At 44.5% G+C, this 25,228-nt stretch overlaps 1 protein-coding gene across 3 annotated transcripts in view; it reads right to left on the bottom strand.

The window, feature by feature from the left end:
* Positions 1-25,228, bottom strand: part of FHL1 (four and a half LIM domains 1) — a 62,841-nt gene that overhangs the window by 11,468 nt on the left and 26,145 nt on the right. The window contains exon 1 of one of the 3 annotated variants that reach the window (XM_041740830.1): positions 1,586-1,746. The exons of 1 other annotated variant lie outside the window; for it this stretch is intronic. In XM_041740830.1, coding sequence (XP_041596764.1) covers positions 1,586-1,607 — 22 coding nt within the window. In that variant the 5' untranslated portion in view covers positions 1,608-1,746. Of the gene's footprint in view, positions 1-1,585; positions 1,747-25,228 lie in introns of those variants that run through there. One more of the 3 variants, XM_041740827.1, reaches the window with a different exon arrangement.

The following is a 25,228-nucleotide window of genomic DNA, read 5'->3' as shown; positions in this document are numbered from 1 at the left end:
AAATGTATTTCCCTATTCTGTCATTTAATCAAAATAAAATGGGGAGTTACTCTACCAGTTCACATGCTTGGTCAAGGTCCATTGGAACAACTGGTGCAGGTGAATAGTTTGCCTGCACCCAGAGAATGTGTATGTTGGCTGATTACCACAATCTCAGGTATGCAGTACCATGTTTGTAAAATGGTTCCTGGGGGGTTTTGGGAAAAACAGAGACAGCTCTTCAACATTTGGGAACAAGACAGACATTGCATATTAATTCATTAAAGCAGGGAATGCCATTGCAGTGCATTTGTTTTAAAACACCTGAGGATGGGGCACCTGGGTGGCTGGTTTAGCATCTGCCTTCGGCTCAGGACATGATCCCAGAATGCTGGGATCGAGTCCCACATCGGGTTCCTCACAGGGAGCCTGCTTCTCCCTCTGCCTGTCTCTGCCTCTCTCTCTCTCTCTCTCATGAATAAATATAATCTTAAAAAAATAAAATAAAACACCTGAGAGAAATTTCCAAAAGTACTTTCATTATTTAAATTTTGATGGGCAAAACGCCTGTGTGGCTCAGTGGTTGAACATCTGTCTTCAGCTCAGGTCATGATCTTGGGGGTCCTGGGACAGAACTCCACATTGGGCTCTTTGCTCAGCAAGGAATCAATTTTTCCCTCTCCTGTGCTCTCCGCCCCCCTCAAGTAAATAAATAAAATCTTTTAAAAATATATTTTGATGAGCTGTTACAAAAATTTGAGAACTATTTTTCTCAAAGACTGCCACCCCAAATTACTTTGTCTGAAAGCTGGGAGACAGGCCAAAAGTGCCTGTTTCTGAGAGAGGGGACCGTTATTTAGGCAGAGGGCAAAAGAGCCACGATGACATTCTTGGCTCTGGAGGAGAGACAGGCAGCAGGGTGACTTCAGAGAGCCAGGCCTTCTGGGGAAGGTGGTCTGTTGTTCAGCCCTTCAGCCCCTGTCCTGGGGGTGTCTGGCCACAGCCCAAGGGCTTCCTTCATGCCAGCTTACAAAACAAAGAGACAACTCTCATGGAAATGATGGTCTAATTTGCCCCCTTTTCGGATATGAACAATTCCTAGCCGATGTGCCACATTGAGAGGATCATAGTTGCTTCTCTTTGGATGGACTGAACCTATCAGTCAGGGGAGGGAAGACGTGGTGAGACATTATGGACTTTCTCCCTCAGGCTCCATATTTAGTTGACGTTTCCTAACGTACCTTAAATTCAATTTAAAGCAGTCAAGGTGAACGTCCATATCCTATAAATAACAAAGAACTGCTAACACATCCCCCTGCCCCAATAAAAATCTTCCCTCACACAATCTCTTGTCATTTCACAGGATGCCCTGAAAAATGTGAACTATAGTAGTAAGTTTAGATTTTTACAAAACAAGCCACCCAAACGGCCTCTTGTCTTTGCCACAGCAGCAGAAGGCAGGATGCAACACAGACGAGCTAGGAGTGACTTACTATTTCGACGAGCCCGAAATCATTTCGTCAAAAAGTTATCTTTGAGTTGGCTGGCGGATTCACTGCCCCAACAAAATCGTGCTCGATGCAAGATAAAGAACGTGAAGCTTTACCTGAGTGTCTATGGGAAGCCATGGCTCACAGACCAAGTTCAGGAGCAGCACCTAGATCCGTCTTCCTTTGACCCCAGCTGATACGGCTGTGGCTCATTTGTGAACATACATTTAAGGGGAAGTGGCTAACACAAAAATAACCAGGAGCAGATGGCCCACCCCTCCCCAGAGATCACAACCTTAATCCCACTAGAAAATTCTTAACCATTTTAGGTGATCCAAGGGAGAAGAATAGGACCCAGTAAAAATACCAAACACTACATATAAATACCTGTGGGGCTACTCACCATCCAAATTAGCTCCAGAGCCAGAGAGGCCACATAGAAAGTCATCCCTGTACCGGAATAAAATTTGGACTCGGCTCTGGCATAGCTTAACGCTGAGCCATCCTTATTAATCCACTTTATATGCCGAAATGGCTTGCACCGGGCCCTATGAAGACGTTTTTGTGCTGCTAATGATAGAAGTCACTGTAAGGGACAGACTAGTGTCACCCAGTATAAGGAAAAGGCATTAGACCTGAGGAATACAGAGATATAGGGCTTCATCTACATCCGCCTTGCTATGGACCAGACCCGAACAGGACCCTGAAAGAGCGATTCTAGCCATACATCCTCTTAGTGTCAGATGACATACCCGCTATTTACACAGGGAACATACTTTGCCCCACAAGTGAAATCTCCTGCTTTTTGGAGTTGGGCACAACAAAAGTCAAAATATGGATGAAAATGAAGAGGGCAACATAATATGTTGTAACAGCTGGAGGAGGGCCTGTAAGGCCCTCCATGACCCTGCGCCCGCTCCTTCTCTGGCTGCATCCTCATGCCCTTCACTCCAGCCTCACGCCGACCTCTTCGCTGGCTTCTACATCCTGTAGACATGCCCCACCTCGGGCCCCAGCACGTGTTCCCCCAGCACAGCGCCTCTTGCGGGTGCTCCTCTACTTCTTTCTGAGTTTTGCTCCCTGGACCACCCTACTGAAAACTGCAACCATGCTCCCTGTCCCCACTCTGTACTCGCTCCCCCAATTTATTTCCCACCATAACTATCTATTGAAAAATGACGAAAAGAGGCAAAAAAGTATTCATTGGGTCCCATATAAAACCAAAACAGAGTCCCACCTGGAACCCAGAGAGTGTCTTTGGCCACTGAATGTCAAGGAAGGCATCCGAGCTTCACTCAGGGGCAGGCCCCAGGATCAATACCTTATAGACACTGCCTTGTCTTATGTATGTCACCGGTTTCAGCCCAGTTCTGCACCTCCCCTAGCAGGCTGGGGGCCGGGCCAGAAATGCTTCATGGATACATGGATGAATGACTTTTATAGTTCTTATGCTCTTCAACTGTCTAATGAAAAAGTTATTCTTGGGGCACCTGGGTGGTGCAGTCGGTTAAGCATCTGACTTGGTTTTGGCTCAGGTCTTGATCTCATGGTTGTGAGATCGAACCCTGTGGCAGGCTCCCTGCAAAGCAAGGAGTCGTCTTCTCTCTTTCCCTCTGCCTCTGCCCCTTCCCCTCACTCGCCCTCTCTCTCAAATAGATAAATACATCTTAACAAAAGAGAGTGTACACAACAAGGCGGGAAGGGGTGGGGGAGAGGGAGAGACAGTCTCGAGTAGCCTCCCGGCTGAGCACAGAGCCTGATGAGGGGTAGATCTCATGACTCTGAGATCACGACCTGAGCCAAAATTAAAAGTTGAACGCTTAACAGACTATGCCACCCAGGCGCCCCTGAAAAAGTCATTCTAAAAGATGGCTGAGGGGTGCCTGGGTGGCTCAGTCGGTGAAGCATCTAACTTTGGCTCAGGTCATGATCCTGGGGTCCTGGGATTGAGCCCCAGATCGGGCTCCCTGCTCAGTGGGGAGCCTGTTTGTGTGCAGGCTCTCTGTCAAATAAATAAAATCTTTAAAAATAAATAAGAGAATTTTGAAAATTTTAAAAACAATTTAAAAAGTAAAAGATGACTGAAATTGTAACCTTTGGTTAGCCAGAAATGACAGAGCAACAAAAGCTGGGATGTCACAGGCAAATTTGTCCTATGTTGCGTCCAGGCCTCAGTCTGGGAAAAGGCGGGTGACACTGTGCCTTCCAACCTGCCGCAGCCCCTTTCTCAGCGGCCCGACTAAATGCTACAGAGGGGCTGGCCAGTTGGGATGCCACAGCACCCCTGAAATAAAGCTCCGTGTCTTGCACGGCAGAAATGTGGGGACTGTATGAGATGATTCACCTTGACCAACAGGAAACCAGATTTTAGCGAGGTGCCTTCTAAGGTGGAGCTTTCCCGAGATAAGTCAGTTCTGGCTTCAAGCCCTGCATCAGGGGGTGTATTTTTTCAGCAAGTGCAGGGGCCCTGTTAGTGTTCCGAGCAGTCCCTACAGAATATAGACAGATGGACAGCTGGACAGCCTCAGCAAGTTAGCAAACACACAAAAATTTTGTCAAAACACAGGAGAAAACGCATAACCCAGAGAGCTGCTTTGCGGCCCCGAATTAGTCAGTGGCCGAGGACAAGGTGCTGTGAGTGGGAGCCTGGTCATTCCACCTGTTCCCCACTCCTGCCTCACTGCCCTCCCCACCCCGCACATCACTCCCCCATCCTGCCACACCCCACCTTCCTTCTCCAACCTCAGGAATTATGAACCCTGCCTGCTCGGTGTGTGTGTGTGGGGGGGGGGGGAGGTTCCCCAGCACCTGTGGCCTCGAGTTAGAACTGCAACTCTCACAAAACCAAGAGAAAGGCCCTCTGGTAAGGTGATAGACAATTCCTCCTAAGGAGGGCTGGTCACTGCCCTGCTGGGGGATCAGCAGTTCTAGACCCTGGCAGTTATTTAGCTCCAGGCTCCAGAATAGCCGCTGCTTTCGCTAGCATGCAAGCCAGCTTCATTACACATGAACAGCATGATGTTTAATAATCTCCTTAATAACCACTGTAGTGTTTACAAAGCACCTTCCTTCATTTACTGTTGGTGGGGCTGGCTGCCGTGTGATGCACAAACCTCTCTGCTGTCTGAAGGCACACTCCATTGTGCGTCAGGATGATTTCTCAGTGGGTGTGAGGCATCAAAAGCCCCGAGCTTCCTCTCGGATGTGGTACTCTGAGAACCACTCACTTCGGAGCTCATCTCTCTGGATGCTCTTGCCTTCCTACGACTCTGCAGTTAAGTTGTGACCTACTTTGAGGCTCCACCCGCAGATAATCCCATCCCCTCCCTTCATTTACTTTACAACGTAAACACTGAACAGATGTCCTACTATGTGACACAAGATATTATTCTGGTCACCGAGAGTACGATGCGGTCCTTTCTTCCAAGCTCATGGACATCAATGCGCGAACGAGCATCGGCAGGAGGCAGGGGAGGGCAGCTACCCCCGCAGATGTGAGGGGCATTGGGTCTTATAACAGGCACACATCTGCGTGTGGGCTCAGATAAGACTTGATGGATGTCAAGACATGTGACCTGGTCCCTGAAAGAATGGAAATGAGGGTCGTTGCAAGGGAAGGTGCAGCAAGAGCAAAGGCAGGGTACAGCCTCATGGGGACAGGGGCGTGGTGTCGGGAAGTGGTGGCACAGAAGCCTGGTGGGCAGGAGGTAGCAGGCCCTCAGAGGTCAGGGTCTGGAGCCATCGGGGCAACCAGGGGGAACCTGGGAGGCAGAGCTGGTGGAAGATGTCACTGGCTCACCCCCTTTAATGGGATGATCCAAGCCACCTGGTGAGAGATGTGGGCCTGACTGTGTGGTTCTGGAGAGAGTCACGTTTGTGGGCATTCCTGCACAGGCCCAACCCTGTACTCTTGACCTCACGAACGCCCAATACCCCAGGGTGGAGGGAGGGGATCGGACTTCCAAAGTTCAAAGTGGTATGACTTACAAGTCCAGCATGGCCAATTTGGGACCTGGGTGGCCCACACTGGCAGGAGGTTCCTCAGAATCTCATCTTGTAACCGGCTTGTGGGCACCCTCCTCCCTTACCTATTTTAGCGAGGTAAAGCTATAGTTTTCCTTTTACCAAAGAAATTTCAAAATGGTTGAAAACTTCTTCAGACAATCAGTGCCACTCGTCACAGCCAGAGGCAAGAGCCTGGCAACCAAGTGGAATGGACTCTGTGTCTACACCAGTGCTTTCATCCTCACCACTTCTCTCATCCCCCTCGTTCTCCCTTTGCCCATCACTAATTAACACACTCTAAAGGGTTTTTCTTCCATATAACTCTGTCTGGTCACTAGGCCCTTGGCCAGAAATTTCACTGAGTGACTCCAACGATGAGATTCAGGCACCTAGTCATGCACTATGATATGATGTGATTCCATGTTGGGCTCTCTGGAGTATCTCTTGTCCTGTGTGCTCTTGCCAGAAAAGGCCCAGTATGGCTTAAGCCATCTCATGTTCCTGTCAATCTTTAGGGTGGGAAGAGTACTTTTTCTGACAAGTCAAATTTTGCAAAGTCACTGTGCTGAAGTGTCACAATTCAGGGCATATGCATCAAGGAGTAAAATGAAGGAGCCACCCCCCAGAACCACATGGGGGGTGACTTCATCCTGCAATATCCAAATGAAAGCAAACTCTCAGAACTGTGCCTCCCCAAAGGCTCTCTGAATTGCAGGGCCAAGGAAAAGGAGGCCTGGGAAAGGGGAAGGACTGCCACCAATGAGGTAAGCTATGGGCAGTGGAAGACCCTGTAACTGAGCCAAGAACCTTGAAAAGGCTCATCACACAATAGAAGACCTGTCCACCTCATGATTAACCAGGGCTTACATAGTTTCCTTGTGATACTCATTTGGAAATGAAGAATTTATTCACTTTTAATTTTTTAAGATTTTATTTATTTGAGAGAGAGAGAGAGTGTGTGTGAGAGAACATAAGCAGGGAGGAGGGACAGAGGAAGAAGCAGACTCCCTGATGAGTGGGGATCCTGACATGTGGCTGTATCCCAGGACTCTGGGATCATGCCCTGAGCCGAAGGCAGATGCCCAACCGACTGAGCCACCCAGGCACCCCCGAGATGAAGAATTTAAACACGTGCTATGGCCTGCGCCATTTGATTTTTGCAAAGGTCATTCTATGATTAGGGAGTTTTAAATGTCTCCTGCCCCCAGCATCTGCCACCTCCTAGACTCTCACCAAGATGTAGGAACGGTCCCAACTACAGCCTATAGATATTTTTATGGGCCTCTAACCAGAAAGCACCATCAGGACAACGCTATACAAATGATTTTCAAAGTAAGACACTATGATGACCTCAGATTAAAAAAAAATGAAGCAGCACTTAAAAGAGAAAATAAAGAGAAAAACATAGAAGCAAAGGAACAGAAATCAGAGAGTTTTAGAAGGAAATATGTAATGTGAATGTAGAATCTCAGATCAGATGAAAATAAATGTTTCATGAAACTGAGAAGCTAGTAGGGATAAATCTTTGTCATATTTTAGGTGTTAAAATTCTCTTCCAGTCTATTTCTACCACCCACTTGTGATATATCTGTTTTATTTCCATGTTGCCATGTGCCGTGACTCAAAACACCCTTTCAATCATGCTAAGTCCTGGCATTCACCAAGCCCACCTGTTATGGACATTTCAAGCCTCTGATAGATGCTCAAGGGCTAAACATTCTGTGACCCTAGTCTATAATTTACCCAGCTGATTAATATCTGTAACAGGAAAGGACAGGACCTTGAATAAGCTGCTAACTGGGATCGACTACCTTGACCAGAGGCGTCATGACAGTACCTCATGAACCCTGCCTCCTTATGTGACAGTTCACCTACTAACATGTAATCTGTTTTCATTTACCAAAAGACTGCAATTACCACACTACCTTATTATGCATTGGCGCGGCCCTGGAATTCAGGGCAAAGGTCAGACACCTTCTGAGTGGCTCTGGGAGGTTTGGTCATGGGGCACAGAGTGGCAGTGGGAGCACAGGAGGAAAGAGATAACACGGGGTCCCAGGGGGTCACTCGGGAAGTCTACATTTCGGTAGTTAACAGGGTTGACAGAGAGGGCAACTCAGGTTTCTGGAGGGGTGAAAGGACATGAAAGGTGAAAGCCTCGCTTGGCCCCCACCTGTCGATTTTCCCGAGGGCCATGATCCTTCTGCCTGAGTGGTGTCGCAATCCGGATTTGAAGCATACATTACAGGCAGACTCGGGAGGGTGGTGGGCCCCAGCGATCCATGTCTGAGAGAGCAAACATGAATGGCTTTCAGTGGAAAGAGCTATTCTGTTTGGAAGGCCAGGCCTTATGCCTTGAAAACATCACAGCAGGACCAGAGTAAAGGCCAGTGTGATCTTGCCGGTGCCCTGGTGTGACCTTACCGCCCCAAAGGGCAGCTTATTTTCTCTGTCAGTCTGTCCATGGTGAGGACAGAGGCTACAGGCAGGGTCTGTGCGAGATGCCACCTTCACAAAATGCCATAAAGACAGTGTTGGAAACCACCTTACAAACCACCTGGCCCAGCCAACCCCCTTTGACAGACGGCAAAACTAAAGCCTTGAGATGGGACATGACCTGCCTCACTGCCTTATCAGTAGCTCCACATCTAGAACCCAAGCACCCAGAACCGTGACGCCTCGCCCCTTGCACATCAGGCTGCTTCCAGCAAGGGTTCCTTACTCATGACACTGTAAAACTTGGGACCACAGTTTATGGCCCCTTGACTTCAGAGAGTCATCGGCAGAGGCTGGGTGTCTGGGTGATGGACCTCAAGACTCAGGGACAGATGTGTGATTTGCAGGTGAAACACCCTACAGATCCTCTCATGCTGCAGCAAGAGTCTGGGCACAGACCAGACACTTTGGCTGAGGCGACTGGGAAGGAGCCTCTGATGACGGGCCAGGAGAGGGAAGGTCCAGGTCAATGGAGGGGCCAAGGGTCCACCTACAACAGCTGACGCTCAAGGAGCACAAGTGACCGCTTCCAAAGCTCTTGAAGGCAAGTGATGCGCTCCCATGCCAGGCAGCGGCTATGTGAACAGAATGACAGGAACACAGAGTTCGGCAAGCAGAACACGAGAAGGACTCTGCAGCTAGAATGGCAGAAGCCACCGAAGGTCACACACTTGGAAAGATCACATCCCCCTTGCCCCAAATCCCAACCTTTCTTGTTCCTTTTCAAGCAGTGTGATCAAGGCGAACAAACATGTGAATATGTACCAAGTAGATAAGGCCAGCCAGTCTCAGGTGTGGAGGAGGAAACCGGGAGCCAGGGCGAGGACTCCACCGCATTTGATGGAATGCAGATCAAATGGGTGTAGACAGGCCTGTAACGATTTCTGAGGGCTTCTGCGCAAGATATTCAAATCTTAATTTTTGTGTGAGACTGCCTGAACAACTAACATCATTCAAAGATAGACGGCATGGAAAAAAAAATAAAAAATAAAAAATAAAAATAAAAATTAAAAAAAAAAAAAAAAACAAAGATAGACGGCATGGGATTGGCCCTGAGTTTAAGACAGGTGTATCTATTTTCTCAAGTTTCAAGGGAACAGTGTAATGGTTAAGGGGCACAGACTCCTGAGCCAGAACGTCTAGAATGAAATCCTGTATGGACCACATACTGGTTGTGCACCAGAAAATTCCCCTTAACTTCTCTGTGATTCAGTTTGCTCCTCTGCAGAATGGGGATAACAGGGGCACCTATGTTAACAGGGTTGTTGTAAGCACGATATGTTGCTATTTATCCAATTATACTCTACAGGTGAGCATTCCTAGGCAGCAGATGCCTGCAAAAGAGAAATTTCTTTCTGAGTTTACCAGTTCACAGAGGACATGTGGAAAAGAGGTAGAGCCCAACTATAAGAGTTACGGGCATGAGTTGTCTCCACTAGGACAATTCTACATATCCTAGGGATTCAGAGGACTCAGCCTCTAGCAGCATGACAGCCCAGAAGACAGAGCTGCATGTCCTGCATGGACGCAGACAGTTTAGGAACAGATGATGGACTCCTAGGGGGAACAAGTTTGCTCTCTTGATCCTCTAGTGAAAATAAAAGACCTCCTAGGGTCTAGGTCACCTGCTCAGTCTTGGAACAGGGATGGATTTTCCCTATATCTCTCCAACCAAGTGAGGGCCCAGTGAACCCAATGGATGATTAGACTTTCCAACACAACAAATAAAGGCTGGCTTTGATGGGACTATTTAATGAGGCAGGCCACCAAGGATTGCATCTCTGATTTTTAGTTGGCCTGTGGAGATCAACAACAAGAAGAGGCTACCTATACCATCAGAAACAGTAGCTCTGGCCATAACATAGGTTAGTTCTGTATATATTATGTGAGTTGATTCTGAATGAATGCCAAGGGCATGGATCTCAAAGACCTATCTTTGGGGTGCCTGGGTGGCTTAGTTGGTTAAGCACTTAACTCTGGGTTTTGGGTGAAGTTGTGATCTCAGGGTCATAGGATTGAGCCCTGCATCAGGCTCCACACTCAGCAGGGAGTCTTTGGATTGTCTCCTTCCCACTCCGCTCTCTCTCTCAAATAAATAAATAAAATATTTTAAAAGCCTTATCTTACTAGGCCACTCAGAGGAAGGGCTCAGCAGCTGACCCAAGGAAAGATGGTGTGTGGGGAGACTTGGCTTGAGTGAGCATAGGAGAAAAAGGGCAGACTGGTCCAAATGATTCTCTGAGGCTCCTTTCAAAGCTGTCACAACATCTCAATCCCACATACCGAAAGTCCTTAATATCCATCAGGGCTTCCCTCATCTGGGTTTCCAACATTCCCCGATGAAATGAGATCACCAGCGAGTGTCAGTGAAAGTAGCTAAAGAGCAGGAAGTCCTCTGGTGTCATCAGTGACACTATGTGAAATATTTAACAATGCAACTATTTCTTAGGGGGGACATGTTAAGGAAGTCATTTATTGTTTTATTTTTTTAAGATGTTATTTATTCATGAGAGACACACAGAGAGAGAGGCACAGACAAGGCAGAGGGAGAAGCAGGCTCCATGCAGGGAGCCCGACGTGGGACTCGATTCCGGGCCTCTAGGATCACACCCTGGGCTGAAGGCGGTGCTAAACCACTGAGCCACCTGGGCTGCCCTCGTCCATTGTTTTATATGTTCACATGGCTTCTTGAAGTTTCCATGTTCATGACTCTGCCAAGTTGCTTTCCATTTTATGCATTAAGATACGATTTATACACCATAAAACTGACTCTTGCAGAGTATACATTTTGGTGGTTTGTGGCATCTTCATAAAGTTGTGCAACCATCACCCTCATCTGATTCCAGAACATGTTAATCACCAAGAAAGACACCCTGAGGCCATCAGCAGTCACTCCCTACCCCTCCTTTCCTCCAGGCCCCTGGCATCCACTCTGCTACTTTCTGCTTATTCTAGACACTTCATACAAATGGGACCATATAATGTGTGTGACCTTTTGTGCCTGCCTTCTTTTCGATAAGCCTGCTCTTTTAAAGTTCCAGCCATGTTGTAACAGGTATAGTCATTCATTGTATTTTACTGCCGGATCGTATTCCATTGTGTGGATACACCACACCCTGTTTATTCACCCATTCATTGGCCCACAAGGAGCGGTTTCTATTTTTTTGCTATTATGAATAATGCTGCCGCTGAACATCCTTTTTTCTGTATGGATTTATTTTATTTTTTAAATATTATAATGCTTTTCTGAAAGGTACAAAAGAGTATATAGTGAAAAGTCTTCCTCTCCTGCCCATCCCCAGGCCCCTACTTCCCTCCCTCCATTAGTAAACAATGGTACCAGTGTCTTCTTATAGTTCCAGAGACACTGGGCCCAGGAAAAGAGGTAACTGTGTATGTTTTTCTTTGTCCCTTTTAAAAAACATAATGGTGATGTACCATACACACCCTTCTATACCTTGCCTTTTGGATTTAATACATTTTTGAGAATTTTGCGTGGTAGTTCATAAAGAGCTTCCTACTTTTATATAACGTACACTGGGTTCAAGTGTGTAGATACCCCCAATTCTCAGTCAGTCCCTCGTTGGCAGACACTCTGTTTCCAGGCTGTTATTACGAACAATGAACCAACTAATAAAACTCATAAATTACTTCCATCAGATTGCCGTCCTCTCATACCCAGCAGAGGTCGGATGCATGGAAGACTTGTGATTTTACAAGGGACTAGAGGGAGCAAGAGGGAGAAAGGAAAACCATGAAAGGATCTCAAGTGGATTGGGTGGCACCCATCAAAGCTTACTGAAATGGCAGATTATTTTGGTCCGGGCAGAGAAGATGCTGTCTGGAAATCCCAAGCCAACTATGCTAAGGTTACCCTGAGTTAGTAAGCCACCCAGACAGGAAGTGGCTTGTGATTCCAAGTCTACTGCTCTTTGCACCAAACCATGATGCCTCGCCAGTGAATTACAAAACAAGAAACTGAGTCAAGCACTTATCCGGACAACATACATATATGCTCACACAGTGCCACGCTATGCTAGTTGAGTGGCTACTGAGGGTGTGCGTCCCAGCACAGAGGAAGTGTTTAGTGTCCATTGAATCTTTAGGCTGAAAAGCCATAAAGTACACATGGCATTTGGTTTTCAAATGTTCATGTTCTCCTCTTTATCTCTTTTTAAAAAGGAAAAGTGGTTGCTCAGCTGGGGGTTATAATGGAGTGACCTGAGCCAGGCACAAACCCTTGGCAGATGATTGGACTGGGAACATGTCACTGGTGCATACCACTCCCACCGTGCCCAGCTCTGAGTCACAGGTCTGACCTTCACACTGCATGCTGGGAAAACAAAACACCATCCTCGTTTGTTACAGAAATCTGTCAGAGATTTTTCAACTGTCTGCAGTAGGGTTTTAAATGAACCCTCTGAGTACTTCTTTGAAGGAGGAGAGCAGCTCAATGTCTGGAGTCTCAAAAAAAGTCAGTCTTTTTTTTTAAAAAAAAAATTCAGTCTTTTCTGAAACCGGTGCTTGTTTTTCCAAAGTCACATAACTCACACAGGCCAAGTGATGCGTATTCTACTTGTCACTGACTTACCAACCTAAGACCGCACCTCCCCGCTGCTATGGCCAAATGGGAAAAAGAAATGTCACAGTACCGCACTCCAATCTCACACCACACACTTCCAAAGTGAACTTTTTGGGATTTCAGGAAAAAGGGCTGATATTTATAAATCAGCATAATATATGCAAATAGATGTAAGAAGTACACCTGCCAGCTATTTTTGTTAGATGTTAAAACAGGGATCCTCAGTCACACCACTGTGGCAACTCAGTGTGGCAAACCAGGAACATTAAAAGAATTATAAAACCAAACTGATTTTCATTTGCTTCAAACTATCTACTCAATGGCACAAAGCAATGCTGAGGCCCATATAAATGATCATAAATGATCGTATTGGTAAGGAAATGGGTGGAGAAGAGATTAATTCAGGAACTCAGCCAGTGCAAAGCCAATTACAAGTTAACTTTGTAAAAACAGGAACAACAGTATAAAAGTGAAATTAATTTTAAACTTCCACTTAATGAAAAGACGAGGGAATGTTTTGTTGACTTTACTGTTTTGTAACTCAAGGAACGAACAACAGACGTGGAATCAGAAATCCCAGAGAGAATCCTTGGCATCTTCTTTCCTCATCGGTACGATGGGGACATTAATCCTAACCAATTAATCCTGTCTGGCTATTCCGATTGGATTGTGGTAGGAACCAAACTAAATTATCTGTGCCCTGGTACTGTATGAACCAAAAAGTAACATCGAAATGACAGATTTGTCAAAAAGAAAAGAAAAATACGGACTTATATCAGGCTTTGGAACCAAGCAGGTAGCGTCTCCTCCTTTTTCAAGTGGATCTAAGTTCTCATAAGACTCACACCTTACGAGTGTCACAAAAAAACATACACCCATTGACCACGCATCATAAAATCTAGGAGCAGATCATCGAGGAAAGACTGACGGCCTCTGTGACAGGGATTCTCTTGCTTGTTAGCCCATGCTTCCCAGGATAGAGAATTTAGAAACTAGTCATATGGGTATTTCACTTTTTACTTAGGGTCTAACTCTTTAATCCTCTTGTATTTTGTTTCGATTTCATTCTCTGCAAAGACACAGGGAGCTGGGAACAAATTTATGATAGGCAAGCTCCACATAATCTTGGCCCTTTGCTTTGATCTACAAATGAAAGGCATACCCCTCTGCACATGTGTAGAGGGACAATTTTGGTTGCTTTAAGTCAGTGACATGGTTTACCCTCCCATCTCCACAAAGAGAGTAATTTGGAAAACACTCAACAAAAGAAAAATTTACCCCAAGGTTAGTTTGAAGACTTCTATCCTGGAAAAAGTAAAGGAAACAAGGAGAACTTTTTATTTCTGTTGTGGAATGGGATGGAGGTTTAGAAACAACTTGAAGAAGTGAGTTAATCTCTTTGTGCCACAGCCAAGACAGGGTTTATTTCCTACTGTTATGATGGTAACTTAGAACACACAGGACAACAATATCAAATATCAATTCCCTCCAGAGCTGTAACTTTCTAAATGTAGTAAGCAGTAATTTGTCAAGATCATCATTCAACATACAAATAATTTCTACATGGTCATTTGAACCTCAATGCCACATTCTGTATCACATCCTCAAATGCCATCAGCTATAAACCAGGTACTGTTTTCGTGAAAGAAGGCTACAGGTGTTATACAGGGATAAACCGAGACATTAAAAAGATTAAGTGTCTTGCCTTAAGTGAGAGGGGCGAGGTCAAACCAAGAATAGAAACTCAAGTCCTATCACCTGTCCTAATCATAAATCCAGACAACTGTCCACCTTCCTGCTAGCAATAATTACATAGTCTAATCAATTTCGATGTGTTTTTTAAAAAGATTTTGAGAGAGAGGGAGAAAAAAAAACCCCAAGCAACAGGGAGGGGCAGAGGGAGAGGAAGAAGCAGACTCCCTGCTGAGCAGGGAGCCCAATGTGGGGCTTGATCCCAGGACTCTGAGATCATGACCTGAGCCAAAGGCAGACGCTTAACTGACTGAGCCACCCAGGCACCCTCAATTTCGATGTGTTTTAAACATATATTTTGCAGGAAGAAAAATGTATCTTCTCAATGGATCTGTGGAAATATTTAATTAAGATGGTACTACACACGTGAGCCACAGAACATAATGTACTTGTACACAGAGCAACCCTTTTCAAAAATTAAACCTGACTCATGATAGTAGCTAAATGTTAATGAAGTGTTCAAAGGCTAGGGCTGTAACAAAAACTAGATAGGGTTGTAACCTGTTCTGTTACACCACAGACAGTTCATCAGCTACATGATGGGTGTTTATGCCACCAGCAGCAAACAGGCCAGTCACATTCTGAAGTCAAATAGCAAAGTCAGTGGTAGAGAAGAATCTGAACCTCTGTGACTTAATGGTCTCTTCTGAGACCAAAGTACACATGTTGTTCTATGGTGCCAATGAGTTGTCATGGGTTTCGAAGGGTCGTGTGCCCTACCCATAACCCTTCGAGGAGCTTGGTCAAGTTCTCACAACTCCCTATGCATCATTTGGTCCTATTTGTGGTCTACTGACACATTTTCAATGCATTTAACCACCCAGTTCTCCGCCCACACCTCACACCTACTCCCTGCCCCAAAGATCTTCTATCCTAAGTTTTCTTTGTTCTTCTACACTAACTTTTCTTGGAAGGTCAGAGATGAGGGACACAGCAGTTGGAACTGAAGTGGAAGCTACAGGATTAGCCCCTGTGGGGAGTGGGAAAAGCTGCTTGGAAATGCTTTTAAGGATCTGCCAGCTAATGCAAGAGTGCAAGTGAAGACTTCCAGAAGGAAATATACCCAGCCAACCCCCTGGACCAAGGGAGAGTGTTTGGACATGATTCTAGGGATTGAGAATAAAGGGAATGACAACCCAGCTTTGCAAGAATGTAGAGTGCTTTCTGTACAAATAGGGGCAAAAGCCATTCAGTCAAATCTTTCATCTCCATCCTGGTCTTACTGCTCCAATTGTAACAAGAATGTTTTTTTTTTTTTTAATAATTTGCACTTAACACCTTGACACCAGGGCTTGGGATCAGATCCAGCATAGACCAATTTGGTCTTTGGTTAACTGCCTCTCTCTGCTTTCCAAATAAAATATATTTTGTTGGAGGGACCAACACTTGCTGTTTATAACATTTTTAAAGATGATCCTGCCTCTCTATAAGAAGTGGAAGTTATCTGGCTCCTGTCTCAACAATGAAAACAAAATTTACAGGGATAACCCCCCTCCTCTTTATTAGGGGTCAGTGATGTCTGAGTCACGAGAAAGTTCAGATTTAAAAATACACCAGTATTCTTTTCCAACACCATGCCAGAATTCCAGAAAATCTGTTACTTTTAAAATAAGTCTTCTAAAATTTTCCCCAGTAAAACTGAGCATTTATTTTACATCTTTCATAGGACTCTATGCCAATTTAATGCACATTTGTGTAGCGTTCAAAAAGCCAGACTCCAAGTGTGTAAATTATATAAAGCTACTTAACTAGTGAAATCTACTGCATTGACTTTGAAATGCATCCAGAAAGAATATGAATTTACGGATAGACAGAGGGATGGGTAGATATGGTGATCAAACAAACACAGTAAAATGTCAATGGTAGATTCTAGATGATGGGTACGTAGGTGTGCACCACAAAAATCACTTCAACTTTGGAAATCTTCATCAAAAGATGTTAGGGGAGAATAAAATATAGAGAAGCAAACATTTTAAAACACAACTGCAACCACACACAGGCAGGTGCTGGCTTCCAAAAGGTACTTTAGACTACAAGCACAGAATGTGCTACAATCCAGAATGAGTGGACTAAAGTTACTACCGTAGCCTCCATCTGAAGGAAATCTGCCAAAGTTATTGTAAAGCTTTTCGGGCATAATTCAAGAAGCCCTGAACATCTCCTAACGAATGGAAATATTCCACATGTACATCTCCAGACTTGGGTTTAAGCTAGAAGGTTCCCCAATCCACTCGCATGGCCCCAACTAAGGGATGACACAGGAGCCAGCCTTCAGTCACTTAACTACCTTTCCCCTTTTATGGCCATTGCAAGTTGAAAGCATATACTCATCTGTTTCCAGATTCCTAAAGGTACTGGAAAAAAAAATCTAAATATAACAGATGGCTAAGCACTCATGGTAATTGGAAACCAAACTGTAACTTCAGCTTTCTCGGGCCAATGCCTTAACACCATGGCTTTAGTGGAATGGTCTTGCTGAAGACCTTTTGTCTTTATTCCCGTAACAGAAATATTACCTTGGCTTTGATGGATGACAGATAGGTGTTATCCAAAATTTTATTTTAGGTTGACATGAATAACCTTTACTTATTTTTAAGTCAATCATTATGTGTTCTCCAATATATTAAAATCTACTATAAAGCACCACTGAATATGTCTGTTGCTTTTTTTTTTTTAATAGTTCAATACACCTTGGAAAGTATAATTCCAACATTGGTGAAACCTCTCAACATCTTTATGAATTCTAGGGTTCCATGGAATATAATATGAAAACCACTGGAATAGACAAACACCCATCGGGCACTTGGCTGACTCAATCGCCAAAGCATACGACTCTTGACCTCAAGGTTGTGAGTGAGCTCCACACTGGGCATAGAGACTACTTAAAAATAAAATCTTGGAAAAACATAGAACGGAAAGACATTGTACTTGTATCATTAGGGTTTATGAAATCCATGGCCTCCTGAGTCATATACATGGCCACTGAGCCTTCCTTAGACTGTGCAAGTGGTAGCGCACTGCTCACTTCCTGGTAATGAACCTCTTTCTCCTTCCCTTGTCAGACCTAGCTCTAACCTTTTGCCCCACTCTCCTCAACCCCAATTCTCCAGTTTTCCCTCATATAAAGGAGACCCACAACTCTATGTCCTCGGCTAGCATTCCACATCTCATATACAAATAATGTGACTGTGTAATGTGGGGGAGAGGGGGCAGTGATATGTACATGTTTGTATGCTCACTATAGTTAGAAAACAACAGAGACACCTAAGTCTGAAAAGGGAGCTTATTTCACATTCAGCTTACCATCTCTTCTTAGCCTTCACCAACACAAATGCCAGAACCTTAAAATTCTGAAAGCAGGGCAGCCTGGGTGGCTCAGTGGTTTAAGCGACGCCTTCAGCCCAGGGCCTGATCCTGGAGACCCAGGATCGAGTCCCACATCAGGCTCCCTGCATGGAGCCTGCTTCTCCCTCTGCCTGGGTCTTTGCCTCTCTCTCTATCTCTCATGAATAAATAAATAAATCTTTAAAAAAAATCTGAAAGCAGCTCTAAGAAGGTCAAAACTGAAACCACATAATGGCGTGCACACTGAAGTGTTCAGGGGTGAAGTATATGGATGCTGGTGGTTTACTCTGAAATGCATCCAAAAATGAAGATAGCCTAATGCATGGAAGAATATGTCAAACAGCACACACAGTGAAATGTTAAATTGTAGAATCTGGGTAGTGGGCATAAAAACATCTCCTTCAACTTTGGCTTCCACTTTTCTGCCTATTTGAAGCACTGCATACCAAAATGTCGGAAACAATGGTGCCATGCTATAATGAGGTAGGAGGGACTGTTCTATTTGAGAATCTGCTCCAGTGACATCAGGAATACTGGTATCAGAGGAACAGGAAGTCAAACAACGATCCTGGGGCAATCCCCAGTGATAACATGGTCATGCTCTCTACCGTTTCTAATTCGTGAAGAGCCTTCATTCAAGTAACTGTTTCTCTAGTGACTGCTTGCAAAGCCTTTAAGCACTGAATCACAGACGACACAGAGGACATCAGAGAAAACATCAGTATTGCCACTGCAAAGGAGCTTCCAGTCTCCTGGGGAAAGCAGAGGACAGCTGTGCCCCCTCACTCCCAGGGGGATCCCTTCCAAGGATCCCCTGTGGATGCCTGAAGCCGCTGACAATACCAATCACGATGCAGTGTTCTTTCCTGGATGGACACACCTTTGATAAAGTTTCATTTGTAAATTAGGCAAAGTAAGAGATGAACAAGAACTAATAGTAAACTACTAATAAAATAGACCGATTATAACAATATACTGTCATAAAGGTTACGTGAATGTGGTCCGTGGTGCACTCTTCCTCTGTGTGCTGCTGATGTGAGGTCAAATGCCTCTGCGTTGAGATGAAGCAAGGCGAAGGGCAGAGACAACACCATGATGGGGCATCAGGCTACTTCTGGCCTTCTGATGCTATGTCAGGAGGAGGACCACCTGCTTCTAGGCCATGGCTGACTGTAGGTAACAGAAACCCCAGAAAGCGAAACCACAGGTAACGGGGAGCTACCGTACTAGATGGCAGCCCCAGTCAAATCCTTGACCCTCTTTGTGCCTTCAATCGTCCCAGTAACAAAAAGGGAAAACACCCAGGAGGGGATCAAGGGAGTTGGACAAGGTCCCACGTAAAGTCAAATGCCTCTATGGGTACATAATGAAAGGGCTAAAATGATGAAACACACTGTACTGTCTCTGGGATCAAACCTGTCATGTGACCCCAATGCCAAGAGTGGAACTCACCATCTTCAATTCATGAGCATTTGAACCACCTCAGTGAGGAGAAGACACTATCAATTATGAATCCCCTACCACATGTCCACTGACAACTGTGTACACAAACCCATCACCAGAATCCACAGAAAAAGCTCCACTGGTTCCGGAAAAGAAACACTGGGTATATCTTAAGTAAATTACTATTTCAGAGCCCTGAAGAATGTATAAAAGTGATCCTACCATATACACATATCACATGGTTTAAGAGATGGCCACGGACTTCCTAAGGAGCACTGCTTTACTCCTTAGGGGAAGAAGTGTTACAGAACGAACTCTTCACCTGCTACCTGGATATCCCTCACCAAGATATGCTATATGAGCCATGAAGCTCACCTGGCTCACCAGGTAGGAGAGTGAGGCAGCTATTCTAAATACATTTTTGGAGTTCATCCTTTTTAGCTAAATTGATTTGATGCCTAGCACTGTTTAAACAAAAGTGGAAATATTAACAATGAAAGAAATAATAAAATAAATTATGACTAGTATTAGCATGGTTCTCCATGCTGGGCTTTCATCATATAAGGTTGATAGGGTAAGAATGATGGTGACAGCGATAATGAGGAGGATAAAAGTGCTACTCTTTCTCAACAGCATTATCAAGGGTTTCAGCCTCCAGGGTTTGAGGTCTGCAAAGCTTTAACCTCAGCTGTGCTTATTGTACTAACCATGATAAAATGTACATAATTGAGCTGTGACCTTAATTTAAGAAGTTCCAAACCTAGGATTTAGTGACTATCCAACTTTCATCTCCCAAGTATGGATCTCTTTACAGGCGAGCATCTGTTGTTGGCTTCTCAAGTCTTTGTCCTATTAATAGATGAGTTGATGATGGAGAAAGTCTTAAAACAACTTCCACATCCATGGTGTTTTAGAACGTTAAAAAATCTTAATAAAAACACAAGTGTTCACAAGTTTCTATGTGGCTTGAACTGAATTTGATGACAGATCTGAACCCTAATATTTCGTTGAGGAATAAGGATGCAACACACGTCTGATGCTTCCCACCTCAGCCTACATGCAATGCTTGTTAGTCACTGATGGGCTGCTTTGCTTTGGTCTTAAAGAGAATTCACTTACATGAGTTTGTTCCTAGAGAAGATGAAGACTTGCAAACAGGTGAATTCTCCATGAGAAGCCTGTGTAAGGCAGTATACACAAGCCTTAAATAAAGTTAAGCACTCTGACAGGATTACAGATAAATCATTAGGCTTCCTAAAACTAGAGTGTCCTTCTAAATCTCAAAGCATCCTATGGGAAAGGATCAAAAGTTTTAATGGGTCACCTTAACCAACTTTAGTCCAAGATTATTTGGCACCAGCTACCTTGGTGGTCAGACACCCCATGCCTTCATTTCACATCAACTGGATACAAATGGAATGCTAGACTTGAATTTCAGTGTCCAAATCTGGCTTCTTTCATGGGAATCCTTGTCAAACCTAACCTTTCTTATGGACTTCTGTTAAATATGCTTAAACTCTGAAATATGGTTTAAACATGCATACACGTACTTTTTAAAACAAAAAATGTGTCACATCCCACCCACATTTCTTCCCATTGGTTTATTATTCTTACACATGGTTCTCTAATAAAACGTTCTTACAGACCACTCATTCCCATTAACTACATAATACTTTATTTCAATGAAAAGAAAATGATTTCCCGGGGCCATCAGTAATGTTGTGTGTATGTGCGGGTTTCTCCAGAAGACTTCTCAGCTTTCTTTACGAGTGCTAGATGAACTCCGATTAAGATGGCCAAGGAATTCAAGGCTCTGGAGGATTCCACTTTTCAAGAGTCCCGAGAGGACCCTTCCTCTAAGTGAGGCAGTTTCTCTCCTCCAGCAAAAATGAATTCCTTCTATGTCGGAGGCTGGGAAAGCTAGGCCATGTACAAGAGGTCAAAATTAAGTCCATTAAATCCCAGTGCCGGACTTAGTCACCATAGAGACAGGGGAGATAAATAAACCAGTAACCTTAACAAATGGGTTGCACCTTTGCCAGACATATCTCTGACTTACCATTATTTTTACTTAAGTATCTCTCCATCCAAACATAACTAACAAGGAAGACTACAAAACCAAACAGAACTGGGCCTGAAAGAAACAGGAATGCTCATACAGGCAAAGGGCAGGCAGAGAGTCAAGAGCTAACCACCTCCCCCCCCCCGCCCCCAGTAATGTGCTCTCTGTTCCCCTTGAACGATGATTGCAACATGAAGCTCCAGAGGCAATGACATATGGGGAAAATATGTGGCGCTCAGGCCAGAGGAAACCATGTCAGAAAAGAAAAACAGACATGAAGTAACTGACCTAATTAAAGGCGAAAAGTATACTTACAGCAGGGAAACAAGTATATCTGACACAGGAAAAAGAGCTGGAGGGGAGGAGATGCTGTACAAAGGCTCAGGACAAGAGAAGAGATTTTGGTTACCTGGTTAAATGCCACCAGAAGATGAAATTGGCATTGCCCTTGCATTATGGCTCCACAAGGCACTACCTGAGTGTGCATAGTGCCTTCAGACAGAGGTTCATCCCTGGCCACTACTACATGTTAAGGAAAACCTTGGAGACAAAGATTTACACTTTGTCATGTGGGACGCCACAATGCCTTTCTATCAACCACAGAACACAGAAGAAAAATGGGGAAAGAGAAGAAAAAAGGGAGCTCAGGATAATGGAACCAAGGAGCAAGTAGGAACTAGAACCAAGGAATAAGTAGGAATTCTATCATCTGGTCTAAGCTCCAGGCTGGAGTCCTTGTCACGTCTCATTGTCTCATAGTCATTTACTCAACACCAACCACTGGTGACATGAAGGTGAGGCGGTAAAAGCTGAAGGTCTCAATCCCTGAGTGAGCCACAGACTTCTGGTACAACGTACAATCCACAGGACCATAATATAGTTTAAAACCTCCAAGGAAGTGTTACATCTAGCTCTTGTCCACATGCACACGGCACTTGACAAGGCTGTCATCATAGCACATAAACAATTTTGCATTGTGCATCTTTTGGCAAGGCCATATTATACAATTCTTTCATCTGGTCTGCAAGCATCAAGATGATAATTGTGAGCAGATTCATGGAATTCCACCACATAGATATATCATAATTACATAACCAAGAATCTTTCTAGAGTACACAAAGCACTTTTCTTATGTTGGACACACTTAAATTCTTTCTAACCTATTGTCCATGCAAATTCCACCATGATAAATACCTGTAACATATAGCTTTTGTTTTCTTCTCTTAGAACAATTTGCTTCTTAGAAAACATTTCCCAAAATAGGATTACTGGGTCAAGTGGTACCAATCTTTGTGACTTTGGCCATAAATTGCCAAATACTGTTCCAAAAGGCTCATTTCCAACTTACAGTGCTACCAGCAGTGAAGAAGGATTTCTCCATTTCAAGGTAACCAGCCATATTAGTACTAGGCTTCCTTTCCTGTCAACTTAATTAGATGAAAAATATACCTACCTTCTTTATGTCTGAATATGCTTTATCTTTGCATACCAATGGGGCTGAACATTTTTCCATGCGTTTATTCATTCACTTTGTGATATAACGTGCACATCTTTTACCCTTCTACCTACTGGAGAATACATTCAGCCAACAGCTAGGCGGCATCTACCATACTCCAGGCAAGCACCAGGCTTTACAACCTATATGAGCTCTGTGCATAATATGGAAATTAATTATCTTATCAAATGCATCACAAATTTTTCCTGGTATGTTTTCATTATTTTTGCCCCAACGCTACTGAGGTTTAATTAACAAAAATTGTACACACTGAAGGTAAGCAACATAATGATTTGACATGCATATACACTGTGAGCTGAACAGTGGCGGACTTCTCCCTGAACTGAGCACCTCGTCACTGCCCACCTCAGGCTGCAGGGGGCGGGACAATCCACAGCAGCCACCACCTTGGGGGGCGGGCGGGGCCAAGTCCCTCCTGCCTGAGTCACCAGTTGGGGCACCATGCTGACCAGCCACAGAGGAAACCGGGGCATCCAGGCTGGCTCAGACTGTCATGCTGCGGAAGCACCTCTGAGGGCCACAGCTTAGCCCCAGAGCTCCCCTCATACCACAGACATTCAAAGACACTAGATGGAGGTGGGGGGTGGGGGGTATTGGGAGGGAAACAGGCAGGATGCTGGCCACACTCTACTAGCAACTACCAAATTTCCCTTGACCCCTTGACATTCCTTCCTTAATAAGGCCACTTCTGTTTTTTGAGGCTCCTCATAAATTGAAAATAGTGGAAAATTGGTAGAGAGAAAGTATGGTGGGGCGCCTGGGTGGCTCAGCGGTTGAGTGTGTGCATTGGGATCAGATCATGATCCCGGGGTCCTGGCATTGAGTCCCACATCGGGTTCCTGCAGGGAGCCTGCTTCTCCTTCTACCTATGTATCTGCCTCTCTCTCTGTGTCTCTCATGAATAAATAAAATCTTAAAAAAAAAAAGGAGTTTGTGTGTCTCTATGAATAAATAAAAATAATCTTAAAAAAACATGTGTAGCTGTTTTACTCTACTTCATTTAAAGCAAGTTTTATTTTTTACTTTTTTTAACATTTTATTTATTTATTCATGAGAGACAGAGAGGACAGAGAGAGGCAGAGACATAGACAGAGGGAGAAGCAGGCTCCATGCAGGGAGCCCAACACGGGACTCGATCCCAGGTCTCCAGGATCATACACTGGACCGAAGGCGGCGCCAAACCGCTGAACCACCTGGGCTGTCCTAAAGCAAGTTTTAAAATTAAAATTAAATTTATCTTTTCAATGGCTATGTTGCATTAAAAATAATTGGCTTTTGCAATGCCTGGGTTGCTCAGTCAGTTGAGCATCCAGCTCGATTTCAGCTAGGGTAGTGATCGCAGCACTGGAAGATCAAGCCCCACATCAAGCCCTGTGTCAGGCTCCACACTCAGCAGGGAGTCTACTTGGGATTCTGTCCCTCTCTTCTGCCCCTCCTCATCTCTAATAAACAAACAAACAAACAAACAAACAAACCGACTTTCTAAACTTACCCTACTGGTAGACATGAACTAGATAGAAGTGAACTCAGGTTTACCTATTGACCACAAATAGCCTGCCTAAGATCTGCTTCTCAAAGAAGCCAAAGAAAAAGATATGTAGAAACATCAGTGCATGACTGCTTTTTCTTAGAACTGCTTTAGGTTTGAGTCCCCTTGCTACTCAAAGGGACGTGGGTCCTCAGACTAGCAGTGATATAATTCAGCCCTTATTGCAATTGTGCAATCTCAGGCCCAACACCAGACCTCCTGTGTTAGAAGCCACACATGAAAGTTTGAGAAAAGCTGGGGTAAAGACCACAGGAATCCTCCTAACTCTGTTGATGCTCCTTCTCTTAATCAGAAACCATCAGAAGGTAGCTCTTTCCTCAAATGTTTAGCCTCAACCCTTTTTCTGGAAACGATCTCTACACCCAACATGGGGCTCAGACTCATCCAAGATCAAGAGTCCCATGCTCTACTGACTGAACCAGCCAGGCGCTCCAAAGTTCAACCCTCTTAATGCACATACTTAAGTTAAAATGAGTATCACCCAACATCATATACCTGAAAATGAAAAGCTAGTACTTTGAGAGAAAGGATAGCTCTAAGACTGTAGCCTCAATTTCTATATACCTGAGGGTGAAAACTCACATGCCTTTAAGAGGCAAGCAGGTCTTAAAAATGAGCAAAACATTCAGATAACGGCCACCAACCCCTGTCCTTAGAGAGTGGTGGGGTTTATGACAAAATTCAGAGTTCGTGCTCTGTCTGAAGACACAGCAGCTACTTGGCTCTTCAGCTGAGTGTTGCCCAACAGGAATGCAGGCTCAATGTTGCCAGATCTTCTGATATTTCAAGAGAAGCTGCAAGTCTGGGTTTTTAAAACATGTGAAATCTCTCAATTTTTAAATGCTGGCAATTCACTTAAAATTTTAAAAGAACACCTCTGTGTGCCAGATTCAGCCCACCAGTTTGAGACCTTGGCTCTAGACTGATGATTTCCAAATTCTTTAAGCTTGTGTAACCCATCTGTGCTGATTTTCATGCTTACTTGCTAGTGTACCAAGAAGAGAGGTCA

This window comes from Vulpes lagopus, chromosome X (assembly GCF_018345385.1).
Source record: "Vulpes lagopus strain Blue_001 chromosome X, ASM1834538v1, whole genome shotgun sequence".
Classification (NCBI taxonomy): Eukaryota; Metazoa; Chordata; class Mammalia; order Carnivora; family Canidae; genus Vulpes; species Vulpes lagopus.
This window is presented reverse-complemented; position numbering and strand designations above follow the sequence as displayed.